General features: G+C 39.2%; 2 protein-coding genes and 1 long non-coding RNA gene across 7 annotated transcripts in view; all 3 read left to right on the top strand.

The window, feature by feature from the left end:
- The window catches only part of mgat4c (mgat4 family member C), a 49,201-nt gene extending 39,117 nt beyond the window's left edge, over window positions 1-10,084 (top strand). For all 4 annotated transcript variants that reach the window (XM_031295294.2, XM_031295292.2, XM_031295295.2 and 1 more), the window contains 3 exons: window positions 8,122-8,255; window positions 8,505-8,652; window positions 8,736-10,084. In XM_031295294.2, the coding sequence (XP_031151154.1) occupies window positions 8,122-8,255; window positions 8,505-8,652; window positions 8,736-9,901 (1,448 nt within the window). In that variant the 3' untranslated portion in view covers window positions 9,902-10,084. The remainder of the gene's footprint in view (window positions 1-8,121; window positions 8,256-8,504; window positions 8,653-8,735) is intronic.
- A 5,147-nt stretch (window positions 10,085-15,231) lies between these two features.
- rnf141 (ring finger protein 141) lies at window positions 15,232-22,204 on the top strand. Of its 2 annotated transcripts, none has more exons than XM_031295289.2 (6): window positions 15,232-15,342; window positions 17,596-17,799; window positions 18,750-18,858; window positions 19,994-20,175; window positions 20,908-21,015; window positions 21,166-22,204. In XM_031295289.2, exons 2-6 carry the CDS (start codon window positions 17,669-17,671, stop codon window positions 21,314-21,316), a joined length of 681 nt encoding a protein of 226 aa, XP_031151149.1. In that variant the 5' UTR covers window positions 15,232-15,342; window positions 17,596-17,668; the 3' UTR covers window positions 21,317-22,204. The 2 variants fall into 2 exon arrangements, with proteins under 2 accessions (XP_031151149.1, XP_035858836.1); XM_036002943.1 differs by lacking the exon at window positions 15,232-15,342 and adding an exon at window positions 16,282-16,303.
- Window positions 22,205-22,485: 281 nt separating this feature from the next.
- LOC118495419 lies at window positions 22,486-23,673 on the top strand. Its single transcript, XR_004897819.1, has 2 exons — window positions 22,486-22,822; window positions 22,867-23,673. It is a non-coding gene; the product is annotated as an uncharacterized LOC118495419 (long non-coding RNA).
- Window positions 23,674-24,727: the final 1,054 nt, after the last annotated feature.

Below are 24,727 nucleotides of genomic sequence, written 5' to 3'. Positions count from 1 at the left end.
AACAATAGTGTTTACCAAATGGCTCTGTTGTTCGACACACAGGCTTTTTCAAATGGCATCTCATTAGAAGCACTGAGTAGCCATGTTATAAGAGATTAATTGCATTTTTTGAAAGCATTTCCTTCATTATTATTCTGAGTTGCATATGGATTCACCGTGACCATAACAGCCCTACATTTTCATGTTACTTGTTACAGGAAGCTTAGAAACGGTCGGGAAATGAGCCAAAGGCAGAGCTGTGTTAGTGTGCAGATTAACGCTGAATTTTAAACACAAGCTTTTCTGCTCTGTGATGTAAAGACAGGCTCAGTGTGTCCTGCTAAATTAATGAAATGTCCAAAGTTCATTCTTGACCCTGGAAACAGCAGTTCAGAACTGCAAACCACAAAGTCCATTTAGTGGCTGTTCTGGGGCTCCTGATTATATCACACAGGCTTCATGTAATAAGAAACATCTTCATTCAATGTTGCACCAAAACCAGTTTGTTCTTCAAACAAAATGCTGACATTTTGCATCATGTCCAAATAAGAATAAATCCAATACTGCTTATAAAATACAACCACTCTGTAGTTGGTCAGGAACAACACTATGGGCAGAAACATGGTTGCTGCAAGTACGCAAACACAGATGACAACGTCTGGCCCAGCTGGCACAAATGGTAACCATCGCCATCGACCACAGTAGTAAACAAACATGGCGTCTGTGGAGGAACGTGTACCTCATTTCTGCACAGAAGGAAGAAAAAAAGAAAACATAGACGATGGGATGTGTGTCTGAATAAAGAGGTGACTGGGGAGCTACTGCCCTGCATGTTTTAGGTATATCTTACACACCTGATTTGACTGATCTGCTCATTTTCAAGCAGCTTGTCAAGGGCTTGATAATGAACAAATCATTTAGAATCAGGTGTGTTGGAGTAGGGAGATACCTAAAACATGCAGGGCAGTAGCAGGATTGGAGACTAAGCTTTGTCAAACTGGTAAGCTGTGGTTATTTTGACCAGAAGTGAACCCAAACAGAAGGGGTCAGCTTTAAAGGAACACGCCGACTTATTGGGACTTTAGCTTATTCACCGTAACCCCCAGAGTGAGATAAGTCCATACATACCCTTCTCATCTCCGTGCGTGTCGTAACTCTGTCTGGCGCACCCACCGCTAGCCTAGCTTAGCACAGATCCTGGAGGTAACCGGCTCCAACTAGCCTACTGCTCCCAATAAGTGACAAAATAACGCCAACATGTTCCTGTTTACATGTTGTGATGTGTATATTGTCACAGCGTGTACAAATAACAAGGTCACATGGGACACAGCCGTCTTCTAATTGTATACAAACTGGGAACTATATTCGTAGAAAGCAAAGCACTGCTACTTGGGCGGAGTGATTAGCGCAACACCTGAAAAGCACCGTTGTTACTCTCTGCTCCTCACCATGGGGCTTCTCGTGTGCTGCGAGCAAATCACTCCGCCCAAGTAGCAGAAGTTGCAGTGCTTCGCCTTCTGAGAATATAGTTCCCAGTTTGTATATGGTCCTCAGGGACGAAATAAGAGCTTTGAGACGGCCTTCACCGAGGAGGGACAGAACAACATCCGGTTCAGCCGAGGACCGAAAAGAAAACCACTCTGAGTTGGTGCGTCTCGGTTCTAAACCGTCTCTAATACTACTTAGGGGTGGGAATCACCAGAGACTCCACTATATGATACTATGACGATAATGATACGATACGATAATATTGCTATTTCAAAATAAAATTGTGCACTTTATTATATAATAAAAGATCAATACATGCCATCTATTTTCCAATACAGTATTGCCACGGAAAATATTGCAATACTATGCTGTATTGAATTTTTACCCTCACCCCTTAAGCTACTGCTGCATTAAACCTTCTCAGATTATCATGACCATTTTTTTATATTTTTTTATATTCAGATCTCAGTAATTAATGATCACGGTTGTAGCTGCACAGTAGCCTACTCGTGATTAAAGGTGTATTCAGCTCTAAGCAGACTCAACTCTCTGCTTCTGAAGTGTGACACTTGTGTGCAGGAGGCCTGCAGTGCATGTAAATTGCATCTGGAGTGTATTTACCTTTCAGGTTAAAGAGGAACATGAAAGGCTTTTTCAGCCCCAGTGGTGGTGACTGTAATGAGGATGGGCTCTCCTCAGCAGTCAGTGCTTTGACCCACATTAGCTCTCTGCCCGAGGCCCTCTGAGGCAGGATGGAGATGGAGAATAATAGCTGGATATAGTGTCCAAGATGTACATTATATGTGTAAAATTATATTCACAGAGTTCCACAAGGCTGTGTGAAGTTCATAAACTTGAGGGGATTTAAAAAAAAAAAGCCATTAACAGCCCTTGGCACAGATTCCCGAGCACATCACATCATAACGCCGCGATCCTTATACGATCTGCTCCAAAATATCTTACTGCAGAGAGGCATAATCATTATTACTGTTCAGGATGCAGTGGGCGCTGAACTTTCAAGAACTGTGAAGGAAAAACACTCATTCAATCTGCTTTTATTCATACAAGGTAGATAAAACCTTCACTTTTATGTCATTTACACAGCACAACAAGATAAAATGACAGCAAAAAAAAACATGAATGAAGTGTTCAGAATCATGAGGAATGAAAGTCACAAAAACAAAATTGTAAAAAGAAGTCGATGAAAGCACAAATAAAGTGATATATTTGCTTTGAAATGTCAAAAGATACTCCCACATACACTGTGCTGCCAGAAATACTCAGTAGAGCACCAAATGTGTATTAATCTGCAGCTGAAAATAGTCCCCAACAAATGTACCATTGACTCCTGTTTAAGAAACAGTTTTCTGAAGACTACAGTGTCAATCTGTTTTAGGAAATTACTGAGCCTTTAAAAAAAAAACAAAAAAAAACACATATTTATGATCTGTTAAATGTGTGTCTTCAATAGAAACACATGGACCTGGGGCTGAGAGCCACAGACAGGGTAAAGATGTCTGAAAGTATTAAAGGACGAACTATCACATTGTCGGTTTTGGTCTATTTATGGGATTTGTTGACAATAAGAAAATATAGAACATCAGGCTTTTCCTTTTAAGTGATAAATGCTTACAAAAAATGCAAACGTTGGATTATAAATTCTTATCTTGTGCTTTTTTTCAAACAAATTGGAGAATTTGAGGAAATGTAACAATTCAAATATACCTTTGTCACCATTGTTCTAATTTTTATAAATCCTGTCCCTCATACAGATCGACCAGTTATCTAAACTATGCAAGAAACATCCCCTGGATGCACTGGGACGCATCCTCAGTGATGTGACATGGGGTCATCAGGTGTTTCGGGTCTCGCAACATCACACACCCTCTCCCATACGACCCAGCCAGGGTTGATCACCCCTGACTTGCGTCCCAGCAGCAACCCACGGATCAGCCCTTTTCAACCAAAGTCACTTTGTGGCTTTCTCTGCGGCACCACTTGCGCACTTAATGGCCCTTTTCTTGGCCGCTCCTGTAAAGCCCAACCTGTTGAGGACTTTGCACAGTGAGCGCCCCGGCCGACTTCTATAGGCTCATAAAAAAGTCTTCCAGCCACTGTCTTTACACTTCTCCACCAGCTCTTGGTACTATGTGCGTTTCCTCTCGTTGGCTTCGTCTATATGCTCTTCCCAGGGCCTCCCAGGTCAGCCAGCAGCTGCCAGTCAGAGGCTGTGTAGAGGAGACCTGCTGATGGAGTGCTTGGTCGGCCTGGTTTTCTCTCCGGCTTTGACAAAGGATATTGCCTTCTTTGGAGCGTGGTGGTGTTTGCTGGTGCTGATGGCTGCAGCTACGCTCTCAGCGACTGCTTTTAGCACCTGGTCGTGGCGCCAACGACAGCGGCCATCTGCAAGGGCCTTTGGGCAACTACTGAGGAGATGTTCTAGAGAGCCTCTTCCAGAGCAAAGTAGACAGGAAGGGGTTTCACTTTTTCCCCAGGTGTGGAGAGACCCACTGCCCTACTCACTCGCTCTTCCTCCACACCTGCTAGGATCTCTTCCTGGAGTAGACGGTGTCTCTCTTTGCCCTGGGCCTTGCCCACCTGGGTCTTTGGGAAGTAGCCCAACCCCGCTCTGCCGGATGCTATGATGCCCACCAGTGCCTTTTGCCTTAAGAGTGTGAATGAAAAACATGGCTAAAAACTATTTCTGGTGAATTTCTTTACTGAGCTCACAGCAGAAGAAGCATGTAAAACAGTCACCACAGGTTTAACCTAAAGTTCATGTGTGTTCATTGAGTCAATACTGTGTGCCAGCTGTCCTATAGATGTATCACTGTGGAGTCTCATGGCGCAGCAGCAACACGTATCCCATCCATCTTTCTTATTTCTTAATTTATTCAGGGAAGGTTTTTGCTGAGAAAGCAGACAATGTTTCAGCATTTCATACAGTTACACACTTGGGAGCCTCCCAGTACAACCACCCCAGTCTTTTACTGGTGGAGACTTTGCTGCTGCTACTGAAGCAAACTGGAATTAAGTGCCTTGCCGAAGGGCACCTTGATGCAAGTTGTTGAATTTAAAGCATCACTCTACAATCAGACGTTCACAGTTCTAGTTATTGACTCTGAAAGCCTGCAGCAGCAAGCTTGTCTCCTCTAACTGTCATTCAGACTGCAGGCTGTCAATTTTCCAAATTACTGCTCAAATCATACTTTTTGGCTGTTAATCTTCATTTTAAGGATGTGTTTCCAATACGAACTGACAGGGATGTTGAAAGAAAATCTATGAATGTGAAGAATTACTACAGCAGAAAGAGGTTGTCCTGCTTTGTTCTCAGCTGTGGTTCGGTCTTTGTTGCATCCTGACAGATTTATTTTCAATGTGAGGTTTATTAATGGATGAAAAATGTTGATATTGGATAGTCAAAAACCCCTGATTACATCTAATGCTAAAGCCTTTAAAGGGGAACTCGACTGATTAAATATATGAAGATCAGTTCAGTCATCACGAGTAGTACTACTCAGCTTGTAAAAAAACAGTTGTATAATATCCTTTGTGGCTCTTCCCATCAGACTTAGCTGTACTTTGTTTTGGGGCAAATTAGCAAATGTTAGCATGCTAACATGATAAACAAAGACGAACATGGAAAAGGCTTGTGAACATGGTAAACAATTTGGCTACCTACCATATATCAGCATGTTAGCATTTTCATTGTGAGTATGTTGCCTTGCTAGCGTTAGCATCAAAGCACCACAAGTACAGCCTCAAAGAGCTGCTAGCATGACTGTAGACTTGTTTTGTTTGCGTTTTAATACACAATAAATGGCATCCTGTCGCCATCTCGGCCCTGGCTGCAACAATTTTGACCATTCGTTTTTTTGGATCTGTGGCTCTTTAAAATTCTTGATTTCAATAATATCTGCGGATGGAAACCACAGTAGAGTTACAGTTAGGGAAAGCTGGGGATAAAAGAAGTGGTTATGATAAATTAACTATGTTTAAGATATGGTTAGGGCTATAGGGACTTGGTTCATTCTATTTTTAGTTAAAAGAAACGAGGCTGTGCAGTTTTTTGCTCTTCAGACTGATCCTTTCTGATGCGGTATAAACAGAGCGTGTGACTGCTGGCAGCCTTAATGTGCAATTTAAGTGAGTAGAAGCCCCTAATTTAATCAAATTTGCTGCAGTGCTCCAATGTCTTAGAACAAGTCTGTACCTATAAACATAATTTGCCTGCAAGTTGTTGTTGAAGCTGCTTCGATGTAGACACTGGAAATATTTGAATCAGCCAATTCCACTTCATTTTATTTCCTTTAGTTGTCATCCAGGAGATTTACCTGTAGACCAAAAGAACCAGGCTTGTGTTAATGTTAAGTACTGCTGTAATTTCCTTTTTTCATTTATAAGACAAAAGATTAGTGGACAGGACAAATCTCCTCTCATTCTCTGCTCTGAAGAGACTGTTGTTAATGTGCACTCGTAAAGATAAACCGTCCTACAGGACTTATAACAATCTTTCATGCTGAAACTCATTGGTATTCCTCTCTACCTGTTATTATTTTACTGGCTCTAATCTAAAATGACTTCAGTCGTAGAAATGAGCTCACGGGGCACACACGCTAAAAATTTGGGAGGACAAAAAAATAAATAAAAAAATAAACTTGGCGTAGAGAAGCATTTTAAACTAAAGCAAACAGACCCAACAAATGGTGCTTATTTATTCATAGACCTAGCCTCATTTCCATATAAATGTACGTGACCTATGGGAGGCTTGTTTGTTGTTTAGATTCACTCGGAGAAAGCAAACAAAAATCTAATTTCTTAGCAGTATTTTCTCTCGCAGACAAATAATGTGGCCATTTTTTCGCCTTGTTAGATATTCTTTCGTGGTCTTGACATCTGATTTTGCAGGCTGCTATCTCAAATAATGGTGTGTGGGTGTGTTTAGAGGTAGTTTTTGTGAGAAATGTCATAATATTGACTCACAGCTGTCACTGTGTTTCCACTTACTCTTGCCGCTGCATCTCTCAGGTGGAGCTTTTTCGTGGCAGAAACACAAAATGGCTTACTTCTCTGGCAGATGGTAGATGGGGGGGGGGGTTTCCCCTAAAATGGAACTCGAGCAATGAATAACACAATGAATAATAAGTTGTTTATTGAGTTATTGGGCCCAGTGGCAACCGCACAGGCCTCTGCCATAATTGTCCCTGTCACTGGGGAGCTCACGGTTTCTCACATCGAAGGCTTCGTTTTTGTGTTACGCAACATCAGAATTAGGGAGGCTGTCGTAGGATCAGTAGTTTCTTAGATGAGGTGCCAAATAGGACAGATAGTGAGCAGGGTAATTCTTTTTTTACTTAAAAGACTGTCAACACCATGAGTTAATATCCCAGTGAACACGACTGGAGACATTTGTTTTCTATCAAGGGATGTCACTGGTGTTTATTAAGTTTTCAAACAGCATGCTGCTGCGCACGAACTGAACAGACGACTGACGTTTCCCCTTGTGGGCAGTTAGAATAACGACCAAAATGATCCATGATTAGCCATCATTCTGCTTAATCCAATGATAAATCTTAAAATCAACCTTCTGTATCTCTGTGTCAGTGCTGATGGCCACATCTGTCACGCTGAGCACCTCATCACGACCCAATTAAAGATGAATATCCATCCAGTGTTGTGATTGATTCTTCAGGGCTGCGACTGATTCTTTTAATTAAAACTGCACTAATTGATATTTTTGTATTAACAATGGATCAAATGAGTGTGTGTAATGTAAAAGGCATGGCTCATAGTGCGCTAACAGGAGACTCAGAAAGATGTCAATCAATCAGTCTAGACACACCCACACAGTCCTGGGAAGAGTTCTAATCAGCCAAATTAACTGAAAACGCCTGTGTGGGTGTGTTCAGGGCCTTTAACAACCCTGCTTCCAACAAAAAAAAAACTCCCATCCCGAGCCCACGAAAATACTCCCGTCATATACCGATCACGTGACTGCCCCACTGCAGGCCTAAGCAATTTCATTACGTAATTCCTAACGGAGATCTTCTCACAGCTCCTGAAAATGGATTGAGGGGTCCTTCGATGACACTTTCAATTGCAACAGTTTCTTTCCAGAATCCATTTTGCCGTCTCTCGGTGTAGTCGCTGACGCTGATTGATTGGCTTGTGAACAGGGCAGCTGCTTTGTCTTGCTCTGATAGGCTATTCTGCGGCTAGCAGTAGCCAACAAACGTATTGTGAGTTGTAAGTGGTTCTCTTTTCTAAAACGAAATGCCTTGCAATCTTTGGGCGCACCCACCGCATTGCAGCTTCATTTTTTAATTTAATCTCCGGCTCCGTCCGGCCCGCTCCCGCCCGCTCTCGTTGATTTCTATGCTCTATTCAATCCCTATCACGTTACCAACAGTGAAATTGACTCCCGTACTGCGGGAATCCCGCGGGTCACGGTATTCCCGCGGGAGTCCTGAAAAAGTTTTCACCCTCTAACACAGTTAGCGACTAGCTAGTGAACGTAATGGAGCATTTAGCAGCTAAAGAAGCCGATATTTGACATATTTGATATTATGAACCTGGGTCATTTTGTATCGTTGTCTTTTATCTCCATCCATGTTTTGATAACCAACTCTGTGTTTTATATCTGATTTCCTGCAGTGATCTTGAGGCTCATGTGGAAGTCCATGGACAAGATGAGGTTTTTCAGGAAACGATCCATGTTCCCCTTCCTCGGCTTCCTCATCACCTTCCTCCTCTTCTTCAACCTTTACATGGATGATGGATATGTGCTGGTGAGATTTCTCCCCTTAGATTGATACTTGAACATTGTGATGGTGGTCTTTGAATGCTTAATGTCCAATCATTACTCTTGCCATTTGTCTTTTACTTAGTGGTGAAGGTAACATTGTTACATTCTTTTTCAAATTCACATTTCCAGTGAACGACTTTTACAGTGTGGTATTAGTATTTTTACTTAAGCACAGGATCTGAATACTTCCTCCACCACTGAATCAGTGTGTTCTTGTTCTTTGTAATTTTAGGAGGCTGAAAAAAGACAACTGGGAGACACACTGATGCATCCTGCAAACTCTGAGAGATACATCCACAGATTCAGAGATCTGTCTAATTTCTCTGGGACTATTAATGTGACGTATCGCTACCTTGCGGGAATTCCTTTGCCACGCAAAAGTAGGTATTTCCACCCAAGTGATGCTACTACGACGTTAGTTTTTGTTCCAGAATGAAGTGACTAAAGTGATTTCTGTTCACAGAGTATCTCACCATTGGTTTGTCGTCTGTCAAGAGGAAAAAGGGGAATTATCTACTAGAGACGATCAAATCCATCTTTGATCAGTCCAGTTACGAGGAACTCAAAGAGATTGTAGTTGTGGTCCACCTGGCAGACTTCGACCTGGTCTGGTGTGAGAACCTGGTGCAGGAAATCACCAGGAAGTTTGCCCACCACATCATAGCCGGACGCCTCCTGGTGATCCAGGCACCAGAGGAGTACTATCCGTCTCTGGACGGGCTAAAAAGGAACTACAACGACCCGGAGGACCGGGTCCGTTTCCGCTCTAAGCAGAACGTGGACTACGCTTTCCTCCTCAACTTCTGCACAAACCTCTCTCACTTCTACATGATGTTAGAGGATGACGTGCGCTGCTCCAGGAACTTCCTGACGGCGCTGAAGAAGGTGATCACCTCCAGAGAAGGCTCCTACTGGGTGATGCTGGAGTTCTCCAAGCTGGGCTACATCGGGAAGCTGTACCACTCCAGAGACCTGCCCCGTCTGGCTCATTTCCTCCTCATGTTCTACCAGGAAATGCCCTGCGACTGGCTCCTCATCCACTTCAGGGGTCTGCTGGCCCAGAAGGACGTGATCCGCTTCAAGCCCTCGCTGTTCCAGCACATGGGCTACTACTCCTCTTACAAAGGAGCAGAGAACAAGCTGAAAGACGACGACTTTGAGGAAGACTCCATAGACATCCCTGACAACCCTCCTGCCAGCCTCTTCACAAACATCAACGTCTTTGAAAACTATGACGCCACCAAGGCTTACAGCACTGTTGATGAATATTTCTGGGGGAAGCCTCCATGCACGGGAGACTTCTTTGTCATAATCTTTAATAAATCAACTAAAATCAGCAGAATTAAAATTTTGACGGGCACAGAGGACAGACAAAATGACATTCTTCACCACGGAGCTCTGGAAGTCGGACAAAAGTCTGTGGACACTAAACAGGGAAGGCAGTGTACATCCTACATCACATTAGGAGAGTTTAAAGGCGGAAGCATCGAGGTTAGCAATGTGGATCACAAGATCGGCTTTGACATTGAGTGTGTACGAGTCGTCGTCACTGCCAGTCAGAAAGAATGGCTCATCATAAGAACTATCAGTTTATGGACCACACAACCTGTGAGTCAGTTTAAAAAGTAACAGAGGAAGTTTTTAAACTATCATCCTTATGTACAGTTTTGATTTGGGATGCAAGTTCTTTTTGGACTACTTCTGGGAAATAGGTGTTAAAGGGATTCAAAGCAATCCATATTTTCTTGGGTTGTTTAGAGATCTGCTGTATGTTTTCAATGTGATGTATTAAAATGACAAATCTGTACAGTATGGAGCCTTTATATGTATGTTCATTTTCCTAAATCTGTCTATAAAATTGTTCATACATGGCTGCTTTCTTGTTTTTTTGTTTGTTTGTCATAGCACCTTAAAGGGACATTGCAAAGGATCCAAGCTTCAAAACGTTGACCTTAACTCTGTTTTCTTACATTTCTATAACCTGGTAACAGACGCCTTGAATTACAGTTTTTTGTCAGTGATCAAAAGTTTACGAAGCCATTCACCCAGACTCAATTGATAGCTGCCTTTTACATAGTGTCGGATGGGACAGTGGATGGGAGGATGGTTTCCTACATCTTAAATTATACACAATCTAACAAAAAAGATATGAAAGGAAAGAACCAAGGAGGAAACGTTGTAATGGCTCATTAGACTGTCTTCATGTATATTTCTGTCAGGACTTGTGAGCAGCTGAGGTAGAGCGAGCCTGAGGACTTGAAAATGATTTAGAAGAAGTATCTCCCATTCGAAGGTTTGAGAATATGCTAAAAGAAATCCTTTAATATGAGTGAACTGTGTCATGTAAGTTCTTACTCCTACAATCAACTGGCAACATCTTATTATTATATCTTGATTCCTAAAAAAGTGAAGGTAATTGAACCTGGATTGAAAAAATAGCTGCCCAGTGGCCACTGATGTCTTTAATTTCTTGAGGGAACCTGGAGTTTACAGGGCGGCCAAACAGCTGAATTAAATGCCAAGAAATTGTGAACACATACAAGGAATTTACTCTAACTTTGCGTTGCTCTTCATGTACGTACACAGAAATAGAGAACGAGGACAAGAAAGCTGAACAAAGGTAAGTACCACAGATATTAAAGTATTGGTATTAAAGGTGCTGGAACCTGTTGACATTGTTAACAGCTTCACATTATTTTTTTTCATTTTAAAAACTTTTATATTTTGCATTATATACATGATTAGCATAGGCTCTGACAACTGATTTATTAAAAGAATCTCTCCTAATTCAGCCGTGTCTCTGACTTCAGCTTAATTTTGTTTGGTGTCCTTTGCTGCCACCTACTGGTACTTTCACAGATTGACACATAAACACGCTCATAAATCAACAATTAAATCAAATATAAATAAATGATATGATGATGACAAATAATAAAATGCCTCAAATCTTTACACTCCTCGTGTCAAGCCAATTTTTATATTTATATAACTCAAAATCACAAGTTTGCCTCAAAGGGTGTTACAATCTGTACAGCTACAACCCTATTTTCGGATAAGGAAATCTATCCACAATAAAACATTTATTAAAAAAAAGAAAGAAACCTGAGGAACCGCAACAGAGGACATATTCATCCTCCAGGATGAACAGACATGCAACAGATGTGTATACAGAATAAACAGAAGAAATTCAATCTAAGATAGTGTCCCTGTTCCCATCAGGTCTCATAGAGTTATAGGCGTCATCTGTGTTGCAGCCTCTTCTCTATGTGTGTCCCCTTCAGGCGTTGTGGTCGCCAGTTTAAACCAGATGGCCTGGCTGCAGAGAGAGCCAAACCCAAATGAGTTTTCAGGTGGAGAATAGACTTTCTGCCAGATAACTAAGTACACCCAACTTATGTAACTCTGCTAAGACTCTAACACTTCATTGGGAAGCATCAGATGTTTCTTTTACTCTGATGCCTTTCTTCTTTGAAATTGATATCATCCTCTTTATGTCTGTCCCTAGGTGGCCTGATCTCCTCTCCTGCCTTCAAATGCATTTCCCCTCATCCTATTTCTCTACTCTTTATATTCTCCACCTCCTCTTGTTTTTTTTTTACCACCTGCTGCCTCCTCGACCTCCTGCAGCAATATGTAATATGAATCAATTTCCCATCAAATCCTGCACTTTGAAGAAAAAAAGAACGGTAAACTATTTGCACTCCAGTTAGAAAGTACCATGGCACAGAGAAAAAGAACCATCACAGAACCATCATTTTTAAAAAGCATTGATCTGTGTTCTTATTCTTGTAGTGTGTGTATTTGTAGTATGAGCAGCAGAGCAAACGTTGTGGACTAACAGACAATCAACATAAAAAAGAAACTATTTATATTCTGGTGCCTTGTGCTGGAAATGTAATAATAGTCTTATTTTACATGATAAAGTCATAAGCGATATTACATACTTAAGACTCACTGGGAAGAAGCCTGTAGGAATAAGTCTTTTAGTCAACATTGGGAGCTCCTAAAATTTGAAATAGGAAAATATATGAGGTCCTATGGTAGCAATTTAACCAAACGTAGACGACTTGAAGAAGACAGGCTATTGACTCAAATTGCGTCTTTATCTAATGAGACTACTGAAAACCTTTCTGAGGAGGAGTTACTGCAGCTTAGTGAATGCCAGAATAAGTTAGATATCTATAAACAGAAGGCCCAAGGGGCTTTTGTGAGATCAAGAAGGAAGTGGCTGGAGAAAGGTGAGCAAAATTCATCTTATTTCTTTTGTTTAGAAAAATCCAAATTAAAAAATTCATCCATAGATGCTCTAAAAATGAATGGTAAGCTTGTGAATGATCACAAAGAGATTGCTACCTTTTGTTAAGAGTTTTATAGCAAACTTTATACTTCCAATTTTTCAGAAGAGGAAACGTTTCAACTTCTTAACTCTATTAAAACTTGCAAAACAATTTCTGAAGACTATAGCGCACTTTGTGACAGCAAAATAACTCAAGATGAAGTTTTGAATGCTATTTTGAAACTTAAAAATAACAAATCTCCAGGCATTGGCGGACTAACAGTTTTCTAATGAACTGACCACTTTTCTTTTCAATGTCCTTTCTGAATGTGCTGTATTGCTGCTGAGTATTACTGCCTAGATTAACACAAGGCCTTATCACTCTCATTCCAAAACCCCAAAAAGATGTACTTGTTTTGATAGACAACTGGCACCCTATCTGTTTGCTAAATAATGACTACAAAATACTTGCTCTTATTCTGGCCAATAGAATTAAAAGAACCTTAGCCTCTATAATTGACGAATCACAATCTGGCTTTAAGTCAAACAGGCATATTGCAAACAATGTTAGACTGGTTCTGGATTTATAAGATTATTCTGAACTGATTAATGATAATAGCTTTATTCTGTTTTTAGATTTTTATAAGGCCTTCGATTCCTTAGAACACAAATTTATTTAGCAATCACTTTCCAAATTTAGTTTTGGTAACTATTTTTGTAACTTAATTAAAACACTTTACTCTAACAGTAATTCTTCAATCAAACTTAAATATCGTACCTCCCCCCGTTTTCAGTTATCGCGGGGCGTTCGTCAAGGCTGTCCGGTCTCTCCTTATTTATGTCTCTTTGCTGCCCAACTCCTCTCCACATTAATTCATGAAAGTATTATACAAGGTATTTCTCTTGCTGGCAGACAGGTTACTAAAAGTCAGGTGGCTGATGACACCACACTTTTTTTGAAAGAGTCAAACCAAATTCCTATTGCAATTCAGCACATTCAATTATTTTCTGCAGTATCAGGCCTTTGTCCGAATATTAAGAAGTGTGAGCTGTTATCCTATTACACTGTTATCCTATTACACAGTGTGAACATACATCGTTATATGGCATTCCCGTGAAGTCTCAGGTAACTTATTTAGGCATTGTGATAACTAAAACTAAACAATTTGAACTTTATCCCCATTATCAATAAAACTCCAGAGAGACTTGTCATTAAGAGGTAGAACTTTATTAACAAAAGTTGAAGGTATATCCAGGCTAATATATGCTGCAATTGCTTTAAATGTTGATTCCTTTTTTTGTAAGTCTATTGATAAAATGCTAAGTTTATCTGGAAAAAACAAAAACCATTATATAAAAAAATACTGTTGATGATGAATACAATTGAATCTGGTGGCCTTAACTTTTTAGATTTTACTACCCCCTTTAACTATACCTTTTTAAAGTCAACTGGATTAGAAAATGTCTGTGTAACCCAGAATCCATTTGGAATATTACTCCAAATGACATGTTTTCTAAATTAGGGGGTTGTCCCTTTTTGCTTCTGTCCAATTACAACATTGAAAATGTACCACTTAAATTAGCTAATTTACACAAACAAATGCTGTTAGCTTGGTCTCTTATTTACAAACACGGTTTCTCTCCGCATAAGTATCTGATATGGAATAACAGGAATATATTATTCAAAAACAAATCCTTATTTTTCCAGAGTTGGTTTAACAATAATATTATATTTGTCAAACAGTTATTCAATGCATATGGTCTTCTAATTAATTACTCTGATGTGTTGTCCTTCTACAGTATAACATCCCTGTCACCCCAAAAGAGTTTGCTATTGTAATGGATGCCATTCCGAAAGGTGTGATGATGTTATTTAGAGGCAACACTGAACCACCCACTTCTCCTTGTCTGTTGTCATTGAATGACAGAATAAGAGGGAAAATATGTCTTTTATCGAGTTCTTCAACCCGAAACAGAAGGATCAGATCCCTCTTTCAAAAGGACATTGTCACCATCCCATATGTTACCCATTACTGGGGAAGATTTGTTTCAAATATCTTGTTGAGAAAATTTTGGACCTTACCTTCAAGATATTTAATCACAAACAAACATCGAGTTGTCTGTTTTAAACTTCTTCATCGCTGGTATCCAGCTAAACATTACTTGGAAAGACTAAAAAATGACATTGATATTGACTGCTCTTTCTATGGAGTTGATCGTGAAACAACCATACACTTATTTTGGAGCTGTCCTTATACTGTCACTTTTTGGAAAGACTTTGCCCAAAATATCTGCTGTAACATTTCTGTCAACTTTTCTCTGTTGTACAAAGTCGTGCTGTTTGGTTTTTTATGATGTCTGCATTCTAGAACATAAACAGTATTACATCATCAATCTTTTTGTTATCTCGGCAAAATTTCACATTCACACCTCTATTTAAAATATTTATGAATGAAATGCTACAATAAGTACAAACTATTCAGCACTCTACAAACCCTAAAGCCTTAAAGACTCTTGATATTTGTAAATATCTTAATTGCATGAACTGCTAAATTATTTAAAGTATTTTTAGTTTTTTTTACTCTTTCATATTTTATGTACATCCTAACCCCTGGTAAATATGTATTTTGGAATTTGTCATTGTACTTGATTTGCAATAAAGATGAAAAAAATAAAAAATAAATAAATAAAACTACGACGTCATCAATCAGCGCCCGTGTTGTGTCAACAAGCTAACAGGGAAACCGTCGGTGAAGTTTGAACGTCAACTCCTACGTCTAATGTTGAGTGTTTGGTAAGAAAATAACTTTCCCTTTTCTCATATCACGACTAGGATCATATTTACATTTCGTATCTTTCTTTAGAGAGGTTTTGGCTTTATTGAATGGTTAGTGAAGTGCAAAGTGGTGCGGCTCCTGTTGACAAGTATGACGCTGTTGCTTAGCTGTATTAGCAAGTCGTGTTTGAATTGCGGTTTGTTGGTGGATTGTATCTACAATGATGTGTGTTTTTAAACGTGTATTTAAAAGAAAATAATGCTGCTAATTCACCAGAGTGACGGGTAAAATATTTAACGTTTAGCTTACTGGTCAGATGGACGTTATGACACAATGCTAATTTAGCTAATACAGTTGACGTCCAGCTCCTGCGAGTACGTCATGCATTTGCAAGGAAAAGGGAAAGAAGTTCCCTTGTGTATTCGGTTGTTTATCTGAGTTCCCATTAACGATTAAAGCTTAAATTGTTTTACTGAGATTTGTTAACTTTAAGATGAAGTGGAGCGTAAGACTTTGAGCCATGTCTTATCACCCAACGTCACTATTCTATCGCACTAATGCTGTCGTGGCTCAATTAGAGCAAATCCCTGCAGTCAGGTCCCCAAATCTCAAAGAAAAAAACCTTCGCTGACGATTGGAGGCTGTTAAAGTAGCATTGTTAATGCCTATATTTATGGGACATGTTCAACAATCAAATATGGGTTACATACTTTTTGGTCATGCAGTATGTTATCCAGTTACTGGGCAACGTCATTTGGTTTGTGTAATGTGATCTAAGTTCAGTCACTCTGACTGTTATGAACTCATGCTATGTGAGTTGAGACAGTGGTACCCAGGTGTCATTGAGGTCAGTGTCCAACATAAGCTCATAACCTTTTTCAGGCAGAGGAGTACTTCAACTTTGTGCCTCCATAGATGACGGGAGACGGAGCAGCGGTATAAGACAGTGCTGCTCACCCTGCCAAGGCCATAGAGAAAGTAAACACATGATTTTTGATCATGGCTGATTTTGCCTGTGAGTTTAAATACACCTTTTATGAAGACAGGGACTTCAGAAGTTGGGATGGCACTGACACTGTACTGTGATCCTATACATTCTCCTCAATTGGGAATTCATCAAATGCTCCTGTGTAATTCATCAAGGTCTCCCGAATCTTCTTCACCTATGTGAAATGAGTTGTGCTGCTCCTGAGTTTTTAAGTTAACACTGACCAAGACATGTTTTTTTTTTTTAATATGTTCATTTGTTTGTTATGAGCTTGGCTATTGACTTTTGAATTTTGTTTATTTTTAAATAAGCTTTTGTGTTTCCTGTAGTTTTATCTTTATATTACATGGGCTATCTCTCGACTGTTATCTAGTATCTGAGAGGTTGTAGCTGTTACGATAAAGACAAGAAAGAAACTATCAAGAAATGGTGTGAAGAGAAATACAGCAATAAACCTAGTAGGTTTTGCCTGAAAAGATGTGAGTGTACGTGGCTGCAAAAAAAATATAACCAAAGCCTTTAGGGTATCACAAGATGAGCAGCCCTGTCTAATACTTTCTCTCTGTACATGAGTCAGTATTTTTCTTCATGGAGGACAAGGGGGAGTGGGGTATGAAGTTATTGCAGGCAGAAACATTACATATTTCCCTCAGTATTCCACATGTACTCATTGTGGTTGAGTCATTCTGCAATTTAATTTTAATGGGAACACACTGTTGAGTTTATGGAGCACTTCAGTGATAATTTGCATGCCAGCTATAACCGGACCTAACTTTCATCAGAAAATGTTGAAATAAATAATTGGTTTTGCAAATTTGTTTTCCAGTTTAATATGCTAATTAAATACTAATTAAAGTAAGCAAATCAAATCTGTTAATACACATCTTAAGTTCATAAGTAAATATTGACACTTTTTATATATTTGTAATACAATACTGCATCTCATGCTTGCTGTTCTCTAGCACCTTCTGTCAGATTTGTATAACCATCTGTCAGGGCTTTAAAAGCTGAAAATGACCGAGAAATTTGGTTCACAATTGTGTGGCATTTAGGTTATTTCTACAAGACACAGCAACAGACTGATGAGAGAGCAGTCGGGTTTAAGATACTCTGTTGTAGATTGTTAGCCTGGTTCCAGACGTTTCAATCACATCTATGTTTTCAGTGATTCAAATAAAATATTAAATGAGTAAATGCTAGATTGACGTCACTCAGGGAAATAAATATATACACACACACACTGACAAAACAAGTGACCATTTAACTGTGTATTTACCACCAGGCTCTGCAGAACTGAATGAGGTGCAGCTTTCTGCCAGTGCTGTTTCATAAGTGCTGCTGCTGCTGCTGCCAGGATGGGCCAGCAGCTCTCAGGTCAGATGACTCATCTGCCTGAGAAGCTGGTGAAACACGCCGGACTGGTACGGGACAGCGGCTACCTAACCTACGAGGAGTTTCTGGCAAGAGTGGCCGAACTTAACGAAGTGTAAGTCACAGTCCGTACCAGACAAATAGGAATAATAGATACAATAGAATACAGCGGTTTTCCAGTTGATGTAGTCGAGGGACAGTGGAATGAACAGGTATAGGCAAATGACTGTGAGGAATGTTGACTTGAGTTATCTCACGAAGAATACCTGAATGTAGGGTTCAAAATCAACTTTTCTGTCCACCAGTCAAATGGCTAGTGAATGTTCAAATTGTACCAGCCACTCAATAGATTACCATTGTTTTTTTTGGCTGGTGAGTGAAGCAAATCTACCAGCCACTTGCATATTTACCAGAATTTGGCTGGTGGATGAATGCTTTTCTTTTTGGCTTTGTAGGTACACCTTTCTGACTGAGAGATAAACTCTGCACAGCTAGCTTCAGTACTAGTCCACCATCTCCAGTAGGATTTGGTTCATCTTATTCCCCAGACACCAATCCCTGCTTCTGTCAATTTCATTTTTGTTTACTAGCTCTCAGAGATAGTAACTGAGAGGCAGGAAAACATGGTTAAAGTGAGTTATTCTCAGCTGTGTGACAGAAGAAACTCACATACAATTTGGGTAAGTTGAATAAAATCATTTATGCAGCATAATGTAAGTGGTTAAGAAGTCTATCATCCCTTCTAGGAATATCCAGTTCCAATCTGCAGGTTTGCGATCTGAACCAATCCATATTTTAGATCTGTATTGACTCTATAAAGCCCAGTTCACAGCAGAGGATTCAGGGTGTGTGAACAGCACCGAAACTGCAGAGTGCACACAATAATCAACATACAGCACTTATGGTCAGAAACATACTTTAAATTTAGGAAAAAGCTAAATGTAGCAATGTTACTTTGTGTGCGTTTGCATGTGTAGCTGTGTTTATAGCTAACTACAGTAAAAATGATGCAAAATGGTTTATTGAGTTGAACGTACACTCTCTCTTTTGCTGGATCTCTCTCAGTACGGCCAAGCTAGCTTCAGGACAGCAGAAACACCTGCTGTTTGAGGTTGAGCCAGGATCCGATGCCACGGCCTTGTGGAAGGTGGCTGTCAGGGTGCTCTGTACCAAGGTGAGACCAAAATTACTTTTTGTACACGCATCACATGCCAACAAAACATTTGTTTTTTTGTGAAAGACCTACGTGGGTGGAGAAATTGAACCTGTACGTTTTGATTATATGTGGGAGAAAGTGTGGTCAGGAATATTATTGAGTTTATGTGTGTCTCTTTAATATGGTTACACCAGTTTAGTTTGTAGATGTACCTTTACCATGCATGTTGGTCTTTTTAGAATCAAACAATAAATGGAAACAGGTTTAGAACCTATTAGAATTTTTAAATATAGTAATATGTTTGTTTTGAGCTTGGCTATTGACTTTGTTCATTTTTTTCAGTTTCAGTGACCGCATTTTTTTTTGTTTCCTATAGTTTGATCTTTTTATTACATGAGCTATCTCTTGCTTATTGTCTATTATCTGAGAGGTTGTGGCTCGATCTCAAAACTTGTTTTAAACAATGAATCTATAAAAGAAATGGTGTGAAGGGAAACACTGCAATAAATCTAGTAGGATTTGCCTGTAAAAATGTGAGTGTCAGTGGCTGCTAAAAAATTATAACCAAAGCCTTTAGGGTATCTCGTATCACAAGATGAGCAGCCCTGTCTAATACTTTCTCTCTGTACACGAGTCAGTATTTTTCTTCATGGATGACAAGGGGGGGGAGGGGGTATGAAGTTATTGCAGGCAGAAACATTACATATTTCCCTCAGTATTCAACTTGTACTCATTGTGGTTGAGTCACTCTGCAATTTAATTTTAATGGGAACACACTGTTGAGTTTATGGAGCAGTTAAGGGATAATTTGCATGCCAGCTATAACCAAACTGTACCAAACAGAGCCAAAACTCAACTATGAGTTTTGTTCTACTCTATTTTAATACTACACTGATTGTCCATGGAAAGACCTAACCATGTTTTACTGCCCCAGGATGATTGAATGCTATTTCAGATGGTTTCATTGACAGTGCTTTGAGAATTTCTAGACATAGAAAACACCAAATCTAAAGATGTAGCAGCTTGAGTTAACACTTGTGCTATCTGTCAAAAGCCCACACTGGTTAAACCCAACTATTTAAGAACAGTGTAGGATTGTGACTGCATGTGGACGTACATACAGGATACTGTAATTGGCTTTGCCTTCCCCCAGATCAACAAGGAAAATGGTATGTTGGAAGCATCACGCATCATGAACCTGTACCAGTTCATCCAACTGTACCGTGACATCACCAGCCAGGCTGCTGAGGTGCTGTCTGCAGAGGGCGCCACCAAGGGCCCGTCTGCCCAGCTCCCCTCCACAGACTCCTGCCAGGCCAGCATGTGGATGGGCAGGTACTGTAGGTGCACATGAAGTGGTCCCTGAAACAGTCAGAAACAGACTCCATGTCTGTATGTATCTTTTTCCTTTTAAATGAGTTTTTATTGGAAATGAACAGTTTAATTTACATTCAATGTTTCACACATACATATTGATTAATGGCCACCACATTTCCATCAGGAGTTGGCGAATACCAAAAACAGATGAGTGAATATCGGACTGACATTCATCAGGGGGCCAGAAATACAACTCCAAATGAATGCTAATGTTGCTCAATCAGACTGCTGGACACATTTAGCATAACAACTTCATAGGGTTGAGAATATGCAATGTTGTGTTTTCAGCTTCAGCCCCCAAGTGGCTAAAGAAATCAATTAATGCAGTTTTCACCTACTCACCACAGAGGTCAGTGCTGCTGGACGACAGAAAAAGGGTTCTTAAATGTCCCAAAGTGACTTAAATGATGGATTATACAACTTATTTTGCAGCAGAATGAATGTTTATCCCCCTGGATGAATTCCCATCCATAGAAGGAGCGAGGGGGCTGAAGGGAGATTTTTTGCATTTTCATGTCATTTTATAACACTGAAAGATATTTTTTCTCAGGCAAATTCTTTGATCGTAAGCCATCAAGATTCATCCAACATCAGGCATTTCATTCTAAAATAAGATTTTTTTGGAAAAAGTGGATACCCTACTCCTTAGAAAATAATTGAAAATATATCTTTTTTTGTGTGCTCATGCAGAGTGAAGCAGCTGACTGATGAGGAGGAGTGCTGTATCTGCATGGACGGAAAGGCCGACCTTATTCTGCCCTGCGCACACAGCTTCTGTCAGAAGTGCATTGATAAATGGTAAGGTGATGGATTAAAGCTTGAACGAATTTCAATAAATCTTCTATTGCTTTGTAAATCATGTTAAGTTGTCCTAGAGACAATTTAGTTATCCATGATATGAACAAACACTAACAGTAATGATTACACTCTCTCTTTCTGTTTCTGCAGGAGTGGGCAGAGCCGAAACTGTCCGATATGTCGCTTGCAAGTGACTGCTGCCAATGAATCATGGGTAATGCCTGATTTCCCCACAGAGGACGACATGGCTGGCTACATACTCAACTTGGCTGATGAGGCGGGTCATCCACACAGGCCTTAACACACAACACAATGGGCCAATTAGATGACAAGAGAAATCGACCCGCACCAAGTAGACACAAAATGTCACATTCACTGAGGAAGAGATTTTTCCTAAGTCCTAAACAAAATCCCAGAATGCTTTTTGTAACCAAAGTATTGTAGATGTGGTACTTAATGAGAACTTTGTGTGATAAAACGTTGTCTGAAGTTATAATTCAGTATTTGTAAAATGATATAATAAATTATAATCTAATAATTTAACACACATAATAACCAAAAGTACAGGTCCTACAGTAATCTTTGGGTTAATTTAACCAACATGGGAGGGAAGGGAAGACTTGCGTTGGGATAAACTAGGCACTTTATTATAGGAATCCTGATCCTCATATCATGTTGATATGAATGGGACAAAGGAGGTGAATTAAGGTAAGACCTCATATTCAGAAATGGTAGATAAGTATGGCTCATCTATTCATAGTCCTGAAATTGAAATGAATAGTTCAACATTTTCTAGAATACGCTTATTCTCCTTCAGCATAAACACTGGAAATGGGGAGTTGGAAACAGCAAGCCTGGCTCTGTCCAAGCGTAACCAAATTATCCTACCAGCACCTCTAAAGCTCACTAATTAATTAACATGTACATTGTTTGTTTAACCATACCAGAACCAAAGTTTCAAACAAGCTTATGACGTGTTAATTGAAGTGAGCTTTCGAGGTGGTGGTAGGTGGATTTTGTTACCGTTGGACAGAGCCAGGCTAGCTGTTTCCCTGTGTCAAGTATTTATGCTACACTAAGCTAACCGGCTGTTGGCTCTAGCTTTATAGTTAACCGACAGACATGAGAGTGGTATCAATCTTGTCATCTAACGCCGCCAGAAAGTAAATACCGGTAAGTGTTTTTTTCCCAAAAAATGTCGTGCTTCAAGTGCAAATCTAAGACACAAATGTTCTGGTCAAACTGTAAAACCAAATTTACTTCTTACTCGTAAAGCTGTTCTGTCGTCTGTGCAATGTAACCCTGCATGTTTATATCCCACATGCCTTATGAGCCGTGTAATGTGAACCTGTTCTAAACTGATGTTCTGATCCAGTTCAGAACCTGACGGGAGCAGCTGAAGACACACACACACACACACACACACACACACACACACACACACACACACACACACACACACACACACACACACAAATTATAGTCTTTTGGGTGTACAGAACTAAATAGTTTTATATAATTTAAAATGACTTGGCTTGCTGTGGTGTCTTCACTGATGGAAATTACCACTATTTGTCATGCTGTTCTCATCTTTTTACTTTGTACATATTTTTTTAAATTTACAGTTATTGTATTAACGTTATTGTAATCTGATTGCTGTAGAAGTACTTTTAGTTTACACTCCCAAAAGGACAAGTCTTGTCTTTGTTTTGCTCTGCTCTGTCATGCCTATGATTAAAACTTACTGATTTATTGAGATAGGGGGCTTTTTAGTTACAAATAAACTCTTATATTATGTACAAATAAAGTAACATAGAATTTAAAACCACAAAATAGTTTTATTTAAAAAAGAAGTATTTCGACCTGATTTCCAGATCACATAAATCACATGAAGCATTTTTAATTTAAGGACTGTGGTTGTGATTTATAAGGACTGGATCTATGCTGAACTATTTCAAAAAAATATGAAAATATATTGAGCATAATTTTAATTTGAGTGATGAATTTCTATTTTACTGAAATCTAATGTATTATTTAAAGTTGTAAAGATATGGAATGCTAATTTAGAGTTTTGTTGTGTGACATTCAGCGAGTTAATCAGTTTCACATTTGATCACATTTAGATCATTTAACTGATTTTTCCAATTATGAGACAGTAACGTACACAATTATTCAAGACTAAAGTAATTTAAGTTTTTTAACTTTACAGAATAGCCATTTCTTGTATAGATATTTGATTTATCTTCATTTAATGGACCATAAACGTGAATTTTAAATTTGAACAAAAGCAATTTTTGGTTGTAGATGCTGACAAATCACACTTTGAAAACTCACTGTAGCTGTCTTGGTGTTTGTGCACTACAACAACAGATGATTTTATCTTTGTGGTGAAAAATATCTGACACTTTAATCCTTTTAGCAGTACAACCAAAAATGTACAGCCGTAGGAGACTTTCTTCATTACTGCGTGGTCCATTCAAAATGTATGAAACAAAGTTGTAATAGAATGAGAAAATGTTTTTTTCATAATAGATTACTATAAAGCATCTGATCCTACATACACACATCAGTTTGCTGAATGGAAGGAGCCGTATTTAAATTGAATTGATTCATACTGTATTATCCTTAATAAAGAGATACTCACTTTTTGCACTTTAAGACTGTTATGTTTGATTGAAAGAAGGATGCCTTTTATTTCCTGAATTTATTTAAAAACAAGTTGTATTACTGATTATTAAGAAATGTATCCATTTCATTTAAAAAACATGCAAGAATATATTAAGCAATACTGGCAACACTGGGGGAAACTGAGTAAGAAGATACCGCTGGACCCAACTTTAAAACGGTCTAAACTGTGTTTTTAAAAGAAACATTAATACTGTTGTTGTAATAGAGTTTACGACCATGGATGTATTAAGAGAACATTGATGGTGTGGAAGGAAAAAAATGATGCGCCGTCTTTGATTTTGAACATGTTTTTTTTATTCAATGCTTTCAAATACAAAACTTGCAAACAACAAATACTGTAAGTCTAAGCAGCATACAAATACAATATAGGAAATTAAATAAATAAAACAATAAGAAAACCATATGAAGCAATAAAAACAAGATTATGAAATAAATCGATGAATTAAATAACTTTATAAATTAACAAAAATTTAATTGAATTAAAAAAATTTGATTTTGAACGTGCCTGATGGACTTTAATGAAAGTCCCGCGCTTCCATGGAGAACGTCATGGGTGTACGTACGTCAAAAATGTTTTCTTAGGATGGCAGGGCATTCCCGCCCTACTCTCCATCTGATTTAGAGCTTAGATCGGCCCAAAAAATCAAGCCCGAACCTGCCCGAGCCCGAGCACGTTGCGTCAGAGCCCGGCCCGGCCCGACACATTAACTGTAATTATGAGCCCGAGCCCGATTTAAATCAGACAATTTTTTTAATACGTGGGCCGTTATAACTGACGTTCTCAACTACAATTCAGAGTTGTTTGAACTACAGAAATCTGTTTAGAATAATACAACAAGGACGAAGCCTGTAAACTGCGCTGTTTGTTTAGAATGGAACGGATCGCAAGTGGATCCCAATGAAGAAACGTAAAAAAAAAAAGAAACAATGATGAACAACATATTGTTGTCACTGCCCACGACTTGTTTAAACTTCTTCCATACCTCCGACTTTCCTCCACACTTGCTCAAAGTTAATTCTCCTG

This window comes from Sander lucioperca, chromosome 7 (genome assembly GCF_008315115.2).
Source record: "Sander lucioperca isolate FBNREF2018 chromosome 7, SLUC_FBN_1.2, whole genome shotgun sequence".
Classification (NCBI taxonomy): domain Eukaryota; kingdom Metazoa; phylum Chordata; class Actinopteri; order Perciformes; family Percidae; genus Sander; species Sander lucioperca.
The sequence above is the reverse complement of the archived record's forward strand: the minus strand, read 5'-3'. Positions and strand labels throughout refer to the sequence as shown.

Bases quoted from the DNA above. Each gene is read 5' to 3' on its own strand.
- rnf141 (XM_031295289.2), top strand. From the start codon at position 17,669: ATGGGCCAGCAGCTCTCAGGTCAGATGACTCATCTGCCTGAGAAGCTG. The intron at 17,800-18,749 runs GTAAGTCACAGT...GATCTCTCTCAG, and splicing joins GTGGCCGAACTTAACGAAGT to TACGGCCAAGCTAGCTTCAG. The intron at 21,016-21,165 runs GTAAGGTGATGG...CTGTTTCTGCAG, and splicing joins CAGAAGTGCATTGATAAATG to GAGTGGGCAGAGCCGAAACT.